We start from the raw sequence: 18,458 nt of genomic DNA on the forward strand, positions 1-18,458 counted from the left end.
AGTTTAAAGGCTCCAAAGAATTGCTGTAGGCGCTCTCAGCCATCAAAGAGCCTTTCTGAGAAGCTGTAACTGATTTGAAGTGAAGCAGCATTAAATGAATAGTGAGGAAGGCTTATCTGGGTGCAAAGTAGCACTGAGCTGTGAGGGAGAAGTGATGCTGTATGGCAGGGAACATGTTCTGCTTGAATTAACCATGCTGTTTGATGCAGTGGTACAGCAGGTATTTTTTCCCCTGGCTTTTCAGGTTTAGGGCACAACCACAGAAAATGTTTTTGTGGGGAGACCTTAAACTTGCAGATGCAGAGATTGTTTTCACATGGGGAAGTTGTCATAATAACTGGCTGGACTGGGGGAAAGAGGAGAGGGAGCTGCTCTGTTTTCTACTGAAGTTTAAGAGGTTTTGAGGTATGTTTGTATCTCTTTAATACTTTGACTAGACTACTGACATGCCTACAGGTTCAGCCTGTACATCAAAGTTTAAAGGACTGGGAGTGCAGAGAAGTTTTTCTAAGTTCTATCTTTCCTAACTAAGAAGTGCAAAAGACAGTCAGATAGGACCCCCAGTAAATCTCAGAAATCCTGGAAATCAGCATAAGAAGTGTCTTAGACTTTTCAGAGTGGTGAATATTCTTTTACTGTATTTTAACATATTACTTCAGCAGTGGGAACAGGTCTGGTAAGGAGCAAAGGGTCTGATTTCTACTCTTCTGTGATATCCAAAAAAATAAATTGTCTTTTACTTACTGTGTTTTCAGACTGTCATCTTTGACTCCCTGTTTTAGCCTGAGGAGCAGTGCGAAAGAGGCATGAGTTTGGCACCCTGGGCTATTTTCTATGTTGTACTCTAGCTATTAGGCATTTTCAAATGTTTCCTCAATTGCTTTCATTCCTGTCTCTCTGCAGCTGCCTGCTGGGTTGAAGACACACCTAAGTCAGTAATGGATATGTGTGAAGGCATTAACGGAGTTTTTATTCAAGAAGAGTATTATCTATTTGTTTCTTTTCTAATGTGTTCGCCTGTTCTGTATTATGGTATTGTAGTTACCTTCTTTGTTAGCAAGGATTTGCTTACCAGTGTAAGACAGAGTTTTGCCTTTTTTACTATTTTCTGTATTTATCAGTTTTAAGAATTGCTAGGCAGTTGCTTCCTATGGTCTCTGACATAAAGTTGTGCATCACAGAATCACAGAATGTTAGGGATTGGAAGGGACCTCGAAAGATCATCTAGTCCAATCCCCCTGCCGGAGAAGGATTGCCTAGACCATATCACACAGGAACGCGTCCAGGCGGGTTTTGAATGTCTCCAGAGAAGGAGACTCCACAACCTCTCTGGGCAGCCTGTTCCAGTGTTCGGTCACCCTCACCGTAAAGAAGTTTTTCCTCATATTTATGCGGAACCTCCTGTGTTCCAGTTTGCACCCATTGCCCCTTGTCCTGTCAAGGGATGTCACTGAGAAGAGCCTAGCTCCATCCTCATGACACTTGCCCTTTACATATTTATAAACATTAATGAGGTCACCCCTCAGTCTCCTCTTAAGCTAAAGAGACCCAGCTCCCTCAGCCTCTCCTCATAAGGGAGATGTTCCACTCCCTTAATCATCTTCGTGGCTCTGCACTGGACTCTCTCTAGCAGTTCCCTGTCCTTCTTGAACTGAGGGGCCCAGAACTGGACACAATATTCCAGATGTGGCCTCACCAGGGCAGAGTAGAGGGGGGAGGAGAACCTCTCTTGACCTGCTAACCACACCCCTTCTAATACACCCATGTTTATTTACTTTGAGGCAAGGTAGACTGCAAGACTTTTTTTGTATAGTTTTTGATTATTTGATGCCCAAAGTCCATCAGCATACTTAAACTCAGTGTGGACTGGGTATGTTTCTTAGTTTTGCAAATCCTGTTCCTTCATCAAACATTCATACTCACTCAGGCCTTTTGATCTTGTCTCTTATCAGGGCCTATGCCAGTATCCAAAATTTCAAAATTAGATTTTCAGCCTTAAATCAATTGTCTAGATGACTTATTTTTTTAGCTTCTTTATATTCCCTCACATCCTCTGTTTTATAGTCACTCTTTAAAAAAAAAAAAAAAAAATTGCTCCTGAGCTGTTTTTTTCATTTTTCTCTGCAGTATTTTTCACAATTCTGAATTAACTAAAAACTATTAAAAATATCAAGTACGTAAGAAGTAGACGTAATCAGAAAAAATAATATGTCCTTTGGTTGCACACAGTAGTGAAATACTTAAACTTTGTTCAGTCATTCTTTACAAGACCACATCGTTTCAACTCTGATGGGCCTTTCAGCTGCTTTGTTTTATTGTGGGTGAATTCTCAACTCAATGCCTGTGCTTTTCAGTATATTCCTGAGCCAAGAAGTTGGCTCCTTCTCTTAGAGTCTGAATTTGACATTAGAAGGTCTCCAATGTGCTGATTGTTGGATAGCAGGACTTAGTACCAAGGGAAGGATCAGTTTATTTCATGCCTTGTATTATGGGGATATACAGCAATTATACAGGACCCAATACAGCAATTCTTATCAGTCAGCATCATATAACTACTTCCCAGAGACTAATACCAGAGCCTTGGAAACTTCTCCGAAAAGATATTATAAACAGAGGGTAAGATACTGACCTTGGCTCAGCAGACTTGGCTGAAGTGCTTAACTGTGGGAGAGCATTCAAGGTGGGGACAAAGAAGCCTCCTTGCCTGCAAGACTTCTGCTTCGTGGCTTCTCTCCCCGGCCAGCTCCTCACGTGTCACTCCTGGCTGTCAGGTAGCTCCCCATGCAGCTGCCAATGTCTGATGAGCTCTGCCTGGAGTGCTCTCACCCTGCACTGGGGCAGTGCTGAAAACACAAAGTATAATATTGACAAGTTCTGCCCAGAAAAACTTTCCATTTAGACAAGTCTTCCCTTTTAGGAGTCCTTGAAGTTGTAATGCTTTAGAATCCCCACCAGTTCAGATTAGCAGGGGTTTACGGTTTTGTTTGGTGTTTTTTTTAATGCCAGGAAGCTGTGCTCTTTACAAGAGAGCATAACAGGTTCTAGGGTCACCTGTTTGATGTGGATGTCCTGTAGGAATTTGCTGTTGCGTGCAACAGAGAGCTGACCTGGCCTTGTCCTTATCGAATGCTTCTGTTGCCATCTCTGACCCTTTGAGCAATCTTTTCCTTTGAAAGACAGGTCTCAAAAATCCTCTGCAGCAATTTCTAATTTTAATTCCTAAACATCAGTGAGTATTAAGGTGTTCTTTGTGACAATGACTATGGACAAATGAATAATACTCCATTAATTATACCAGAGTTAGAGAGGTTGAAGTTTTACCTTAGTAAGATCCGCAGAAATAAACAAAAAAGCTAGTTATAAGCCACACATTGTTACATCTTGCACCTTTATAATTACACAGTCACTGCTTATTTGGCTGAAGACCTGACATGGCATCTTTGTTACTTCAATTTATATTAGTTCTGATGCATAATTAACAATTAGAGGTGTAAGTTTAATTCAACAAAACGATAACGCGATTCCATTTGAAATATGCCAATGTGATATATAGAGTGATTAGACACATAAAATTGGCCTTGTCATCTGTATTAATCTGACCACTATCGATGCTTTACATCTTAATAGGAATAGAATTTTTTTTTATGTCTATTTAGAGATATGCTTAGAATGTACCTGGCTTTATGGACTAAACATATTAAGAGTCTTTATGAAATTGTAATTCAGTAACTTTCATGTGGATGGTTTGAGTATGATATTTTTCAAAGATACCATAAAATATAAATGTGTAGGCTACAGCTCTAGAAGGTTTATTTAGCTCAGAAATATATTAGTGTATTTTTACTGTATATATTACCATATATAAAGTACTGTTATATATTTGCAGTCATATTATCATAAGGCAATTTTCTATCTTGAGTTATCAGAAAAGGGAATTAGAAAATATAATGCTACCCTTAGGGATGCAAACTTTTTTCAAAGTTCGTATCTGCTAATATCACCTGCCAATAATTTAATGTGCTTATAGTTTATGCTAACCTTTCTTAGCTTTCCTTTTTATCCATTATAGTCTGTGTACCTGGTAGAAAGGAAGCCTGCAGCCAATTGCCATTACTTTGCAACTCCTATCTTTACTTGCCAAATAGCTATTTTCCTTTTTATTCCTTTTTTAATTCCTATAAGATAGTAACTGTTGGCTGTTATAAAACTGCAGTCTCATTAGAGAAGGTTCATCCAAATAAATTCACTGTTGATACTAGGACTTCAAAATGTTAATGTCTTTGTCTGTCTTTGGGATAACGTATGATTTTATATTGACACTTAGAGAGACACCTTTAGACTCTTTCATTTCCAGAAGAGTTGTTATGACAGCAAGACAACATTTTGGGACAGTCTGTGAGATCATGTTTTTTAGATAGTGCCTTGTTTAAGAATTCTTAGTATATCTCCCTATTAAAAATATGTCCATAGCTTGAGTAAAATGAAAGTGATCTAAATTCTTAAGTGCATACAAGAATGCTAATGTTCTTTATCAGCAATATGAACTGCTGCGATGTTTGTTTGACTCCGGGATTTGTGGTCCTTTTTGTACTCTTTCGTAGGTCTCTACTTGAAGCTCTGTTACAAAACTCCAATGTCATATTTTACTCACACTCAACTTTTCTTGCTTTCTCCAGTTTGCATCAGACATTTTCCACCGTTACAGGTGGGAGGTATTCTTCATGTCCAATCTGTGTACATTCATGGAAACATATATTCACATGTTTGAAGTGTACTCTTCTCAGTGATCTCTCTGTTGGGATGAGATGCTATCTAATAGGAATAAACAGGAAAAGCAGTACACTTTTTTAATCCAAATATATTTTTTAAAAATCAAGACAAAAATTGTTGCTTTGTTATACTTGTTCTGACCACCTCCCCTTGTAGTTTTCAGTAGCGAACAGGAGTTTTTCTGCACAAATACCTTGAAACAACAAAATCCTGAGTTTGTACTTTTGTTTCAATTTTGAGGCCGGGGGGGAATGGGAAGAAACTGCCGGTTTCCACAAAATACTCGAATCTTATGCTGAAGCATTGAGGATTCTCTTTGCTTTTCAGTTCAGCATGTAACCCAAGTATAAGTTACCCTAAGAGATGTGAGTGGCTGCCACAAAATGGCACACAGTTGGAACTGGAAGGGGAATTGGAAGCCCTGGGGTTTTTATTCTTTGTTGGACTATAAACCTGTTATGTGACCTGGAGCAGATCACATTAACCCTGACTTTCCAAAGCATTTGCACTCCTGAACTGGATCTATCGGTTGGTCAGTTGCAATTTCCTGTGCAGTGAGAATGGTGCCTCAACAGGATGCAGACAGCTCATTAACACAAAGTGCTGTGAAATTCTCCAATGAAAAGCATTACAGCCAGTGGAAAGTAGTATTAGGAATTAATAATATTATAAATTAGTAATAATAATATAGTTAGCTTTACCCTATGATGTTGTACTTTACCCTGAAGCAAGATAAATCATAAGCCGCTTAAAAGATTTTTTTACAATAGAGTGCAGCAGTTAAGGGTCTTTAGAACATTTCTGCAATATTAAAATGATTTTTCAGCCAGCATATTAGCTTCTTTGTTCTAGTCTAAGGTTTTAAAAAAGTAAAACAAACAAAAGCCCAAGGTATTATTTACTTAGCTAGTCCTCTCTGCAGCATGAATTTCTTACTGAACTTCATTTCTGCTTAATAAGTATCATGTCTGTTGATGTTCCTTATGTTACTAAGCAACACGAACACTACCAAATAATAGGAAAAAAACATTAATAAGGCACTATAATTCTGATCATGTATCATGGGGTTAATTTCTTAGGAATACTCTGAGATTCAAAGAGTGTGCTGTGCAGCAATGTAAAATATATTGTTTTCATTATAAAAAGCAGTTCATATCTTTTAAAAATGTGCATTTAATTGCATAAAGGCAGAAAAACAACACAAAAAATTATTCAAATAATGTTCCAATTATATTTGATAAATCACCTTTAAAACCTTTACATTTATGTAGCAATTATAACCTAACCACAGGATCTAGCATCTTAGAGCTTCATCAAAATCAATCAAATATCTTAGGCTGAAGCTGGAATGGTGTTCTGATGGAATTGCTCCCAACAGCAATTTTGATCTATTTAGGCACCAGTTTTACAGCACATTCTGAATTTGATTATTTCTGGTAGTATTTCCTGGGTAAGGTTGTGTTCTAGCAGCGACTCTAAGAAATTTCCACTATATAAAACAAGTAATTAATTGCAAACTGGTTAAACTAACATAATTGTTTTCAAAAATAGCACTAATACTTTGGTCCATAGAAAATGCAGAATCTCTTCTGTTACTTGCTTTCCAAGGGTGTTTTATAGAGAACTGCTGGTTTCAGATGCTAAATTAAACAGACTCTCACATCACATGTGAACCTGAGAATGTTTTGGAAGACCAGTCTTTCGTTAGTTCTAAGCATGAATTTCTCATTCAGCTTCCAGGCTTCTTTGAATGACAGTATTTGCACCTGATTCTTAGGTGCATGAAACCAGATAAATATCAGTTAATGAGGGATGAAACAATATTAGTGTGTTGGGTATTTTTTTAATAAAATAAAAAAGTGAATTTGAGCATTTTTTCATCTATCACCAGATCTAGGAAGAACACACCTCTGTCTGTATTACTGCAGAGTCCCCAGTCTCAAATACTTTTGTATCTTTTTTTACACTGGTTTCATGTTATTTCAGAGAAATTCCTTCTTTCTTCTCTCCTCTTCTGTTTTTTGTTTAAGCTATTAACCTAGTTAGTCTCAAGAATGATGCTTCTCAAAAACTCTAAAAATAATTTTTGTTCTGGTTAAATAAAGTTGCCTAAAATATCTGTCAAGAATCAGTTCATAAAACTGTTTTAAGATGGGATAGTTCCAGAATTTAAATTAGATAATGAACGGTATGTCTCCACCTTGGTGGAGGCATTCCTTGCTTGGCAGACATTCAGACTGGTCTTGCCTTAGTTTCAAAGTGCTTGTAATCTAATGTATACAGGTGCATATGCATTATAATGCATAACATGCTGTGTGTGTCAGCACAAAAAAGTTAAACTGGAAAAAATTGTAAGGTGTTTACAAATACAATTCCTCAATCTTCCTGAAAGAATTTTAATTTAAAAAATAAGATGAATAGAATGTAAATTAACCCTGGGGTTTCAGAACAGGTTAAAAGACAGATTAACTGCTCCCTGCTCCCTTGCCCCCTTTCCCAAATCCCACCCTACTGGCATCACAGGTCTGGAAAGCAGCCGTAGTGCCATATATTCCTACTTAAGAGAAGAGAGGAAGTGTTTTCAAAACCATCTTATTTATAGCTCTATTCTTACTCAGAATGGATAGTTTAGGAACCTTGTGAATCACCAAAAATTTCGCTTGAAATTATTGAAACAGAGTCACTGCCTACAAACATGCTTAACATCTGAAGGCCGCTATTTCAGGAGTCATCTGGGGTGTGATACCTCAAATTGCATGGTCAGTGTTGTACCATAGCTGCCATTATAGCAGAATGCATTTTGATTCCTCAGCAGCACTAAGTAGCATGTTCACCACTTCTCAAACTTGCCATCCAAAAGAGCAGTCATTCTGAAAAATGTTAACTACAAATGGTTTTGGTATAAACATATCTGTTCTTGCATCCTGCAATTGCCATAGAAATGCTTGCGTTTCCTGCTCTTGAGAATTTTAAATAGAACTTCCATGTGAAGTTCTTAATAAAAAGCTTGTGACCTTTAAAAATGAAACTTCCTTTCAGGTTTGTAAAGGAGAACAGTATTTTCTCCAGTCCCTGATTACAAAGCCAATTTGTACTTGGATGTTTCCACTATTTAATAAGTGTATGCTCAGACACTTCACCTGGTTGAAGTTGTGCTCTTTTTGAAGAAGCAGTTGCCCTTTAGGTCTTGCTTGGATATAACAGGGAATGCTCTCCACAGATTTACTCACTAAAGGTCATAGTTTATTTCTAAAATGGCAATTTTAGGGTTAATATTTGCTATCTATCTGTTAGTTAAGAGCTCATTCAGGCTAACAAGAGTCATTCCCTAGATACCCAAGAAGCTGCAGTAAATTTTAATAAGATTTATAAAATAGATTTAATGAACCTGCTACATTGCCTAGACTTATTATCAAAAATGTTCTTATGTTAAATGTTTAAGTCTGTAAAGTAAGCCTCAAAGTAAACAATTTTTAAATAGAAATACTGAGTGCTTCTCAGAGCCATGACAAATGGGAATTGGCTGTGTCTTCTAAGGTCATTTCTAAGAGGCGAAGTACTGTGACCAATATATTCAGAAAAAGAAAGAGACTGACAGCGGAACTGAAGAATGAGCTAAAGTTGTATTTCTGAGACTACTTTAAAATATGAGCCATAATTCAAACAGATTCCAAAAACAGTTATTGTTTTTAAAATAACTGCTGCATCACTGTATGAAATCACTTGTTTCCACTCTCTACATTGAAAACAAAACAAGTTAAGGATATAGATCTATCCTACAAATCTTAAAATGTTGTAATTGCTCAGAAAGCAGATGAAGTCCAAGAATCCTCTCAACGAGGATTTGTCCTGTAAGATTTTCAGACACAGAAACAGGCAATCCAAGCATAGTGGTTCCAGGGCAGGTGTTGCATTGATCTGAAATTTTTATCACTGCTGTTGTGATGGCAGATCTGTTAGCAATTTGTTTCAAATAATATATACGAGTTACCCAAGGGATTTCAAATGTTAGCAACACGGTTACAGTGACATTTTCTTTCACTTACATGTGCACATGCACACACCTGCAAGCCTAAAGCTTCACCACTTCCTTAAAACGATCATATACTATGTGGATTAAGAAAAAGAAGGTATCCAGCTCCAACCAAACTTGCTTCCCTGCAAAAGTTTTTTTAGGTGTCCAGAAAGCATCTAGGTCTCTCTTACACAGAGCTTTGGAGGAACTGCAGAATATTACCTGAAGATTTAATATTGCCAAGAGTTTCCCAACACTGCAGTGACTGTGCTTCATAACACCTGGATAATTGCAAAGAATCCACCCTGTCTCATGTATTTTTTCCACACTGATACAACTCAGACACTTCACTCTTGCTTTGCCACACTATTAATTTTCTGTTCTAAAGGGCTCAGATTCCAAAATTGTGCCTATATCTGTGCTTTGTTCCCTGTGTCTTAAGTAAACAGAACTTTTTTCATATGATCCAGAGCTCACTGGAAACCAAATGGATGCACCACCATCCAGTGCTATTATTTAGATTAGGATAGACTATTCTAGCAGGGAATTTGAGGAAAAGCATTGACATTCAAAAATGCATTGGAATTATTATTATCATATTGGGTATGGTATATATGGCAAGAGAAGTATATGGTATCCATGAAAAAGAACTAGGAAAATCAAAGCAAGCAAATAATGGTGAGGAATTTAAAATCAGGTAAACAATTCTAATAATCTGCTTAGAGAAAATAAAAGCTGTTGAGGAGTTAGTATCCATTATTGGTCACCTATGGTTAAGGGAAAAAAAACACATGGGTTTTGTGGGGTTTTTTTTTGTTCTTCTGAAACCAAATATCTTCAGTATAAATTTTCTGTGGTGATCACAGATTAGGTTTGTGAATTGTGAGTTGAATTTCCAACTGGTGATAGGTTCAGAAATACTAATTTGTCTTATTTTATTTTGTAGATGCTTCAGAAACTTGCTGAGTGTTTACCACGGGTTCTGCCAACCAACTCGAGAGGGGACTTACCTATTCTTTCATTAGGCAAGCATAACATTATCTTGAACTAATTATTCCTCTCCACATGGCCTTCCTACTAGTGTCAGCTTGTCTTCTGCTGATTCGTGCTCAGGGTGCTCCTGTTGAGAATGGAGCACTGTTGGAAACACTGAAGTCACAAGTGGGATTATTCAGCAATAAAAGTGAACACTATTTGGCACAGGTGAGACCTCCTGGCACAAGCCGCCAAATACCTCAGACAATCATCATAGGAGTTCGTAAAGGAGGGACAAGGGCTTTGCTGGAAATGTTGGATATTCATCCTAATATTGTGGTAGCAGCTACAGAAGTCCACTTCTTTGACTGGGATGAAAATTATGTGAAAGGAATAGACTGGTATAGAAGTCTGATGCCATTTTCTTATGGAAATCAAATTACAATTGAGAAAACACCAGGCTATTTTACATCACCACAGGCTCCAGAAAGAATTCACGACATGAATAGCTCCATTAAACTGCTGCTTATTCTAAGAGATCCCACTGAGAGAGTTATATCTGACTATACCCAAGTATATTACAACAGAGTAGAAAGCCACAAGCCTGTTCAGCTTTTTGAAGATATTGTTATTAAGAATGGAGCACTTAATACCAAATACAAAGCTATTCAGAGAAGTTTATATGATGTTCATATGGAAAAGTGGCTTAAGCATTTCAGTTTGGATCAGATTCACATCGTGGATGGCAATACTTTAATCAAGGACCCTCTTCCTGAATTACAAAAAGTTGAAAGATTTCTAAATCTTCCTTCCCGAATTATGTCTTCTAATTTTTATTTTAACCAAACCAAGGGATTCTACTGCATTAGAAGTGATGGAAGGGAAAGATGTTTACATGAATCCAAAGGGCGCCCCCATCCTCTTGTTAACACCACTGTTCTAGAGCAACTGTATTCTTACTTCAGAGAGCACAATGCAAAATTTTACAGAATGGTTAATCATTCCTTTGACTGGCATTAATGCATTTGGAATCAATATTTCTTAAAAAGGGCCTGAAACAAACTCTTTCAAACATCTCTTTGTAAAGTGTGGAGATTCGTATTATGGTTAACAATAGCCATTAACATACCGCTTTATATGCTTCATTGGAATAACACATCCGTTAACTCATTGAAATGGTAGCCTTTATGTTGGGGAAAAAAAGTTTCATGTGTTTATGTGATTACTGGGAGTCATATTCTGGTCTTCTTTCTCTCATCATGCAAATACATTAACTTCAGTGGACTTATTTCAGATATGTATCTGTTACAAGATTTGTGCTGTTTTAGAAGAATGACTGCTTCTAACAGTGTAAAAAATGTAAATATTTGAAATGGTATTCTAACTGTTCTGTATTTTTTGTTGTTAGTATTTTTTATATCACGCACAATGATAGTAGCATTGATTTCTAAAATTTTTCTTACAATAAGTTAAATTGTACGTTAAAACAGGGGCATACATAGTGGCTCCAATAAATAATTCATCCTCTGCTAATATGCTGAAGTTCTTAATCAATTCATAATAAAAGGAATCTATTTCACCTGTGATTTTGAGTAGGTGAACGAGAAGCTCCCTGTCTGTATATCATTAGTATTAAACCACACTTGCAACAAAAATCTCCAAAGTAAGACTATGAACTGTTTGAAAAAGCTTTAAGGGAGAGTTCTGAATGTAAAGAAAATAAAATATCCCAGGCAACCTCGATTTACACTGTTATTCTATACACTTAAAAAAAAAAAAAAGGTCATGCAAAAAATTATTAATATCAGCAACTGTATGAATATTTGATTATAGAATTTACATCACTTTGCTCTTGAATGGAAAAGCTCTTCATTAGTACTACATATTAATCATGTTTGTATTCTATGACAATACTGGCTTTAGTTTATATCTCTCCATTGGCACATGTTAAAAAAAAAAAATTGCTTGCCCTCCAAAGCATGGAGTATTTTTATTTTGTCATTTCTAATGCAGATCATGGGATTTTCTCAAAGTTAAAATAACATCTTGCTATACTGTATATCTCAGACACAGTGTTCAATATGCTAAGTATGACATACTCAGATTATATCTAAAAACCACACCCATCTATATCCCTGCATTAGGAATATTTTTATACTTAATATTTTTTTTGTTTGGCAGTATTGTTCTGGTCTGTTCTCCTTTTTCCTGTAAACATTTTATTATATAACAATACCAAAGAAGAAAATCAACTTGAAATGTTAAATATGGTGCCAGATAGAACTACAGAAGCAGATGTGCTTCTTTGAAATTGTACCTTGCAATCCAGAAACTCTGGTGCATCACCTAGTAGAAGCATTCATTAGATGCATTCCTCTCCAAGCTTCCCAGGACACTGGTGAGGTGTAGTTGTGTGGATCCACTCTGAGCATTGCAGCATCAAACTCCACCTAACCCTGGTGAGGATCGTGAATCTGTGTCCTGTCTAAGCCACTGTGCAGCCTATAGGATTATATGTTCCTAATGGGGGATTCAGTTTCCCACTTCACAGGCTAAAAGGTATGTATCACACCGCTAATTTTTAAGCTTCTAATACTTTATGAGGGGGATTCTTAGATGTTAGGCAGGTAGCAGTATTCCACTGAAGCTGGACAGAATCAGACCCATACAGATTATGTGGAAATAGCCTTCATCAAATATTCCCTCAGTAAATGTAAAATGTTAAAAATAATATAATAAATCTATTATTTATCTCTTCCACTACTTGTATGTGTATATGTGAGAAAATTATATTTATGTCATTAGCATATAATTAAGCTCTGAAATTATCTTTCCAAGGTAAGATTATTTACTACATCTCTGATTTCTACAGATGGCTGAAATTGTTATTTACTTCTTCCACCTTTTCTGAGATTCTTAATCATTAATATTGATCAGATTTGGGCACTACTCAGAAGTACAAAGTTGTTCTGAATCAAGCATGGAAATACAAATGTATTTCTTTCAAATCAGCCAAAGAACAGGATGTTTATGCTGGTCTTGTACCATCTCTGCAAGGACATTGGATAGGCAAACCGTAATATACAGTTGTGTAGTCTAACAATACCTTCTTTGTCATTTGTCAAGTAAAAAGTTAACCCAGAAAAATTCTGAACTGAATCAGCAGGGTGATTTTATTTTGGACCAACACTTTGTATCTTGTGGGCACAACATTTTTATCTGATAACAGAAACCCCAAATCCAGATTCCCTCTATTGTTTAACATAGCCTGTTCTTTCTGACCAATGCAATCTCAGTGATGAACGAAACTCATTCCAGTCCACTAATTTCAGAAATACAGTATGGAAGGTAGCAGCATACCAGAAGTTTATATCATAGATTGTAGTTTTTCTTTCAGCATTGCTTTCTGTTTCTTACACATTCCAAAACTTTCCCTGTCCTTCGTGGTTTGCTTCTTTTCAATGATGATTCCATTTAATAGTATTGAATAAGAATGAGGTTGGTGGTTTGTTGTTTTTTCCCCCTGAAGGAGCTAATTTGAAAACAATGTATACTTTAACAAAGTTTTCAGGTAGATGCCAAGTAACTGAAGAGTTCACATGTCTATATGTCACATTCAATTTCATAGGTTACCAAGAAAAAAAAAAGGAAAAAAATTCTAATGTCTTTCTATATTTATGCTTGCAGGCATCAAGTCTTTCCCTTTCTTCTCTGAAGTTTACAGCTAATCTTTAAATGAGTTGAATGCAGGAACAGCAGTTGGCAGAAGCTGTATGCATCTTTGAAAATGCAGGTCCGTTTCTGGAATTTACATTTCAAGGAGAGCTGATCTGTATGGATTAGTGATGCATATATCTACTTGATTTGTTAGCACTCTTCATTTCTGCTCAGCATTTTTGGGAAGGACAGAGCTGATGGAATGAATTCAATTATCATCTGAGATTTTACTAATACCAGAAGAAATATATTATGCATAGTATAATTTGGGTGAGGGATTGGTTGTTTTGGTTTGGTTTTACATAAATAAAGATTCTCATCTGAAGTTTTGTTTTGGTAAATGGTCTACGAAGGTGCAATTTAACCTGTGCATAACAGAATTCAATAAATATAGTAGACTATAATTTAACATTACAAACTCTTTCAGTTTCTCATTTTGTGGTCTGAAAAATATTATCTCATGCAGTCCTGACTTTCTCCATTCTTACTGTCTTCAAAAGATAATCCTCCTTCCCTCATCCTCAGGAGGTGGATCAGATCAACTTAATGGAAGGTCCACTTTGCCATACTTCAGTAATACTGAAATAAAAAATACTCAATTTTTGGCACTTGGAATTCCAAACTAGTCACATTTTGGAAAGAACTGAAGGCTCGCAATCAGTTTATAGATGTTATTGACAAGACAGTTCTCAAGACATTACAAATATCTCTTACGAATTTCCACAAATGATAGCAAACCATAAAGTATTCTTCTCCAAATTGGTCAAAGGACTTTTATCTCATTATCTGATACTCAAGAGGTGTTTGCAGAAGTAAATTTCATGTAGGCACATTGCTTAAAGAGATCATGCTATTGTTTCAAAGGTGGTTGGGGGCATCTGAAACAGATTATATAGTCATGTGTAAGACTACTGCAGAATTTGTGATGATTTGAGCAGCTCTTTGATGTTGTTTTGCATTACACAAATATTAAACTTTCACTTTAAATACTGTTCCTCTCCTTTTTTAGTTAAAATGCCATAGTTATAGTTGCTTTGATCTAATATCACTGAGAATTAGCAATATCAAGCAACTGCAGCTGTAACTGGATCGATTTAGCTTTTGCTACAATAAGCAGCACCCTCCCACTTAATACCTAACTGAGTCTGATATTAGTATTTTTTTAATACGGGATGTATTTATTAAGTATAGTACATAAAGAAAAAGCATTGGGAAACTTAAGAGCTAGGTTTTTGCCCCCAAAAGCTCCTAGTACTTAACTAATGGGAAGAAAACAAAGAGGTTCCTCTATTGCACTCACCCCCATTATTTTACCAGGAAGAGGGTTGGATTTTTGCATTGTATCCTCTGTATCTAGCTGCTCCAAGGCCTTGGACTGACTGCTGGTCTTTTCTTTCACAGTTTAGCCTTGATAGAGCATTTACAGTTTCTCTTAAAGAATACCTGTTAAAGCAGAGACATTTTTGGAATATCCATAGGCAATATTGTGGAGAATTTAGAGAGGGCATACACTTAGTGCACATCATTGTGTGCTGCTACACAACATCAACTCATTCTGTATCCTTTTGATACCAATAGATAATCCTATAAAATGCATCAAAGAAAGACTGGATTGACTACTGTAGGGAAGCACATCTGCATATAAAGTTTTCAGTCTTCATGCACATTTCAAGAGCACATCAAAAAAAATTAAAAATTGTGTTGCTTCCATCAAGCTGACTGCTTATTGCCTTTGTCAATTCAGATGCTTTCATGAGTTGGACAAAAATTTTAATAATGTCATAATCCCTGTAATTTCTTGTTTAATCTAGGTGGTCAAAAACAAAAATACAGGTTATTACTTTGCTTTATAGGACCACTGTTTAAAAAAAACAAAAAAACAAAACAACAAAAAAACAAAAACAAAAAAACACACACACCCCCAATAACTTGATTCATAGTAAGAGCTGCCCAATAACAATACTCACAATAACATTTCCTTGCAGAGAAAGGAACATTTAAATTATTTAAGTAAAGATTATACTCCTGTAGATTATTATTTTCTATACTTGTGGATTTGATCCTTCATTTCCTTCAAAAGCTTGAATTTTATCATAGAAACGAACAGACATATTGGAATTAAAATCAGTAATAATTTGCATAGCACATTAATCATTACCAGCAGTTAATGGCCAATATTTAGTTACTGGCCAAATAATTTCCACTTTGATTATTTCAAGTTTCAATGTGACTTATTAAATTGTTTTGCTACTTTATAAAACAAGTTTAAAAGTTAGAAGCAACAGTGGATAAAAAGTATCATTCTGTGATTACAGAGGAATTGTCATGTCTTTAAGGTTAATTAACAGTGACAGGAATTTACCATAATTCCTGAAAAACTTTTGGAAGCCCAGATACTAACGGAACTGCAAAGTATAAATTAATACTTGAAGTTGAATCTGCTACTTAATACAACAGATTAAAACAGACTGACATGGATCATACTTTCCTGGTAAAATAGATGTGATGTAAAAGGTACCATATCTCCTGTATTAGCCCAGGTAGCAAGTACTATGAAGTCTATTTTCTGATGCAAAATGGTCTTACACTTTTACATTGTATGTTCTTTTAGTTCCATTACAAAAACTGCTCAGTAAGTGTTTAAAGAAAAACTTCTTAATGCAAACTCTTTACAGTGGCACAGTTTTCTCTCAAAGGACATTTCTCTGGATTTTGTATTGTTTCTTCTGAGATAAAAAGGTGGTTTGAGTCACACTGCAATAAAAGTAGAGAGTTATCATACCAGAATTAAGACTATTACTTCTGTTTATTACAGTTCTCAGTGAAGAACGTTTTTATATAGGGACTGATCTTAGTTTAACAATATCTTTGTATTTTATCTCTCTTCATTAGATAATACAACCATGTTATAGTTTTTCTTATTCTGAAAAATATTATTCTAAAGTCTTACATTGTTACTCTAAAGCAGACTTACAGATCTAAATCAGATGGCAGTAACAAAAGGGAAGCACAGGTAATTAAGAATCCATTCCCTTTGCCACTTGGACTGGTTCAGATTTTCTTATTTTTCAACTCTTTTGATGTGAACATTTTGATCCATCATAAACTTTCTATTAGGAATGTATCAGCCAAACTTGCAATAGGAAAAAATAAGGCAAGGGCAACTAGAATGAAATAGAACCTGATCTGAAGGCCCTCTTCTGCTAAATACTTGTTGACGTAATATGGCACAGTTACAAATGAAAATTATGATTGGCCTGATAGGACAACACACAGGACTAAGTAACACGCTACTCCAGGGATTTGTCTAGGTATTCTACATTCCTGAATTAATTTTACGATCATTAGGCTATGAGGGACATACGTGAATATACATTTTCAAGACACTGTATTTCATCTTATTAAAGAATACTACAATACTGTAGGACAGGTTGAATATATTATGTCTATCCTTGGGTGAAATGCTGCAGTGCTACTAAGGCAAATTGGATGGGAAGTAACAATCCCCTACACTAAGTGTTGGGCATTTTTAAATTCTTTATGGAAAATTAGCAACACTAGATGCAGCAGTTTTGTTGTTGATTTGACAAGTACTGTCAGCCTAGAAAAATGCTGTGCATCTGTCACGAGAGATTGACGATACCTTTTCTATACTCTGCCAAGATACAAATCTACAACTCAAGACAAGTGATGCAGATGGAACACTGTAAACTGCAGGGGTGCGTTGCTGCCCTGAGTGAAGAAAGATTGAAGTCTCATAAACAACATATGCTGTAGTTACACACACACACACACACACACATACATCACACACAGCTTGCAAAATACACTCAGTCTAAAACAAAAACAAGCAGAATCTACAGCTGTGCACTGAAGTGATCCTGCTGAAGGCATACTGGACCAGGGACAACAGTTCCAGGATGAGCTATCTGTAACCTTATTTGTTGTATTAATTAACTGAAGTCTGTTTAGGCCATGCACTAGGCATGTTCTATGAGCTAGCACCATATACTGCTCTTAATATTTTCACCTTGCAGACAATGGGTATTGTATTCTCAGATTCAAAGAAAGCTTAATCCATCATGTGTTTGCCAGACAATCCATGTTTATGTGATTGAAGTTCTTTGTCAAGTGTACGTACCACAAAATGAATAAGACAGATGAACAGATTCTCTGGGAAAAAAATGGCTAATGGGTCATATACTTAGGGCCTGTTTATATACAGTAAGTATAGCAGAATAGGGTTCAAGTAAACTGCCTTTTATACTTTTAAAAAATAAACTTTGTGTGTTTTCTTTCCTTTAATTTGGGGGGAGGGTGTCTCCTCTACATTGTTTAATAACAAACTTGGAATTCTGAAATTCAAATTCGTCTGAGAAGTTAAAAATATTTTGGTTTCAGTATCTTAAATAAGAAATTACCATTCAAAAGTTACTACATTTTTAGTAGCATTAGAAAACTGTTCACTTTCTTTTTAGTTCTCTTATGCCTTGTGTTGCACCCTCCCACCTCTCTCTGGAAAAAATATTTTTATAGCAAATGCCCTGTTTGCCATCTGATTTCAATGTTATATAGGCAGAGTTCACAATATTAATCACTTGCATTAAAAATACAAAGATTAGCTAAGGTGATAGCTAAGTCTTACATTTCTACGTGAGTAGGAAAAATGGCATCTGAAATAAAACTATGGTCACTTAAAACAGGTACGAGCTGTATCATACTGAGTATTGTGTGCTCCAGATTATATACAGATCAATCAGGGCTGCTTCAACCATCCAAATGACTGCCTGGCAACATCTTTTGTGAGTTTGGGAAGAGTGATTTCCCCCTTCCACCAACCAGGCATTCAGGCTTCAATCTGAGAAAAATCTTTTTTCCAGTTCTTAGGGTGCTTGTGTGGAAATGAGTGGTTAGGTGCCTTTCTTTCCCCTTGAATTACTTGCAGCACAGATTTTTGCCAAATTGCAGTATGTATTCCATT

At 36.0% G+C, this 18,458-nt stretch overlaps 1 protein-coding gene across 1 annotated transcript; it reads left to right on the forward strand.

Annotated features, from left to right (window-relative positions):
* The first annotated feature begins 9,739 nt into the window (after positions 1-9,739).
* LOC137662944 (heparan sulfate glucosamine 3-O-sulfotransferase 1-like) lies at positions 9,740-10,780 on the forward strand. The gene has a single exon (XM_068399706.1). It carries the CDS (start codon positions 9,851-9,853, stop codon positions 10,778-10,780), a length of 930 nt encoding a protein of 309 aa, XP_068255807.1. The 5' UTR covers positions 9,740-9,850.
* Positions 10,781-18,458: the final 7,678 nt, after the last annotated feature.

This window comes from Nyctibius grandis, chromosome 4 (genome assembly GCF_013368605.1).
Source record: "Nyctibius grandis isolate bNycGra1 chromosome 4, bNycGra1.pri, whole genome shotgun sequence".
NCBI classification, from domain to species: Eukaryota; Metazoa; Chordata; class Aves; order Nyctibiiformes; family Nyctibiidae; genus Nyctibius; species Nyctibius grandis.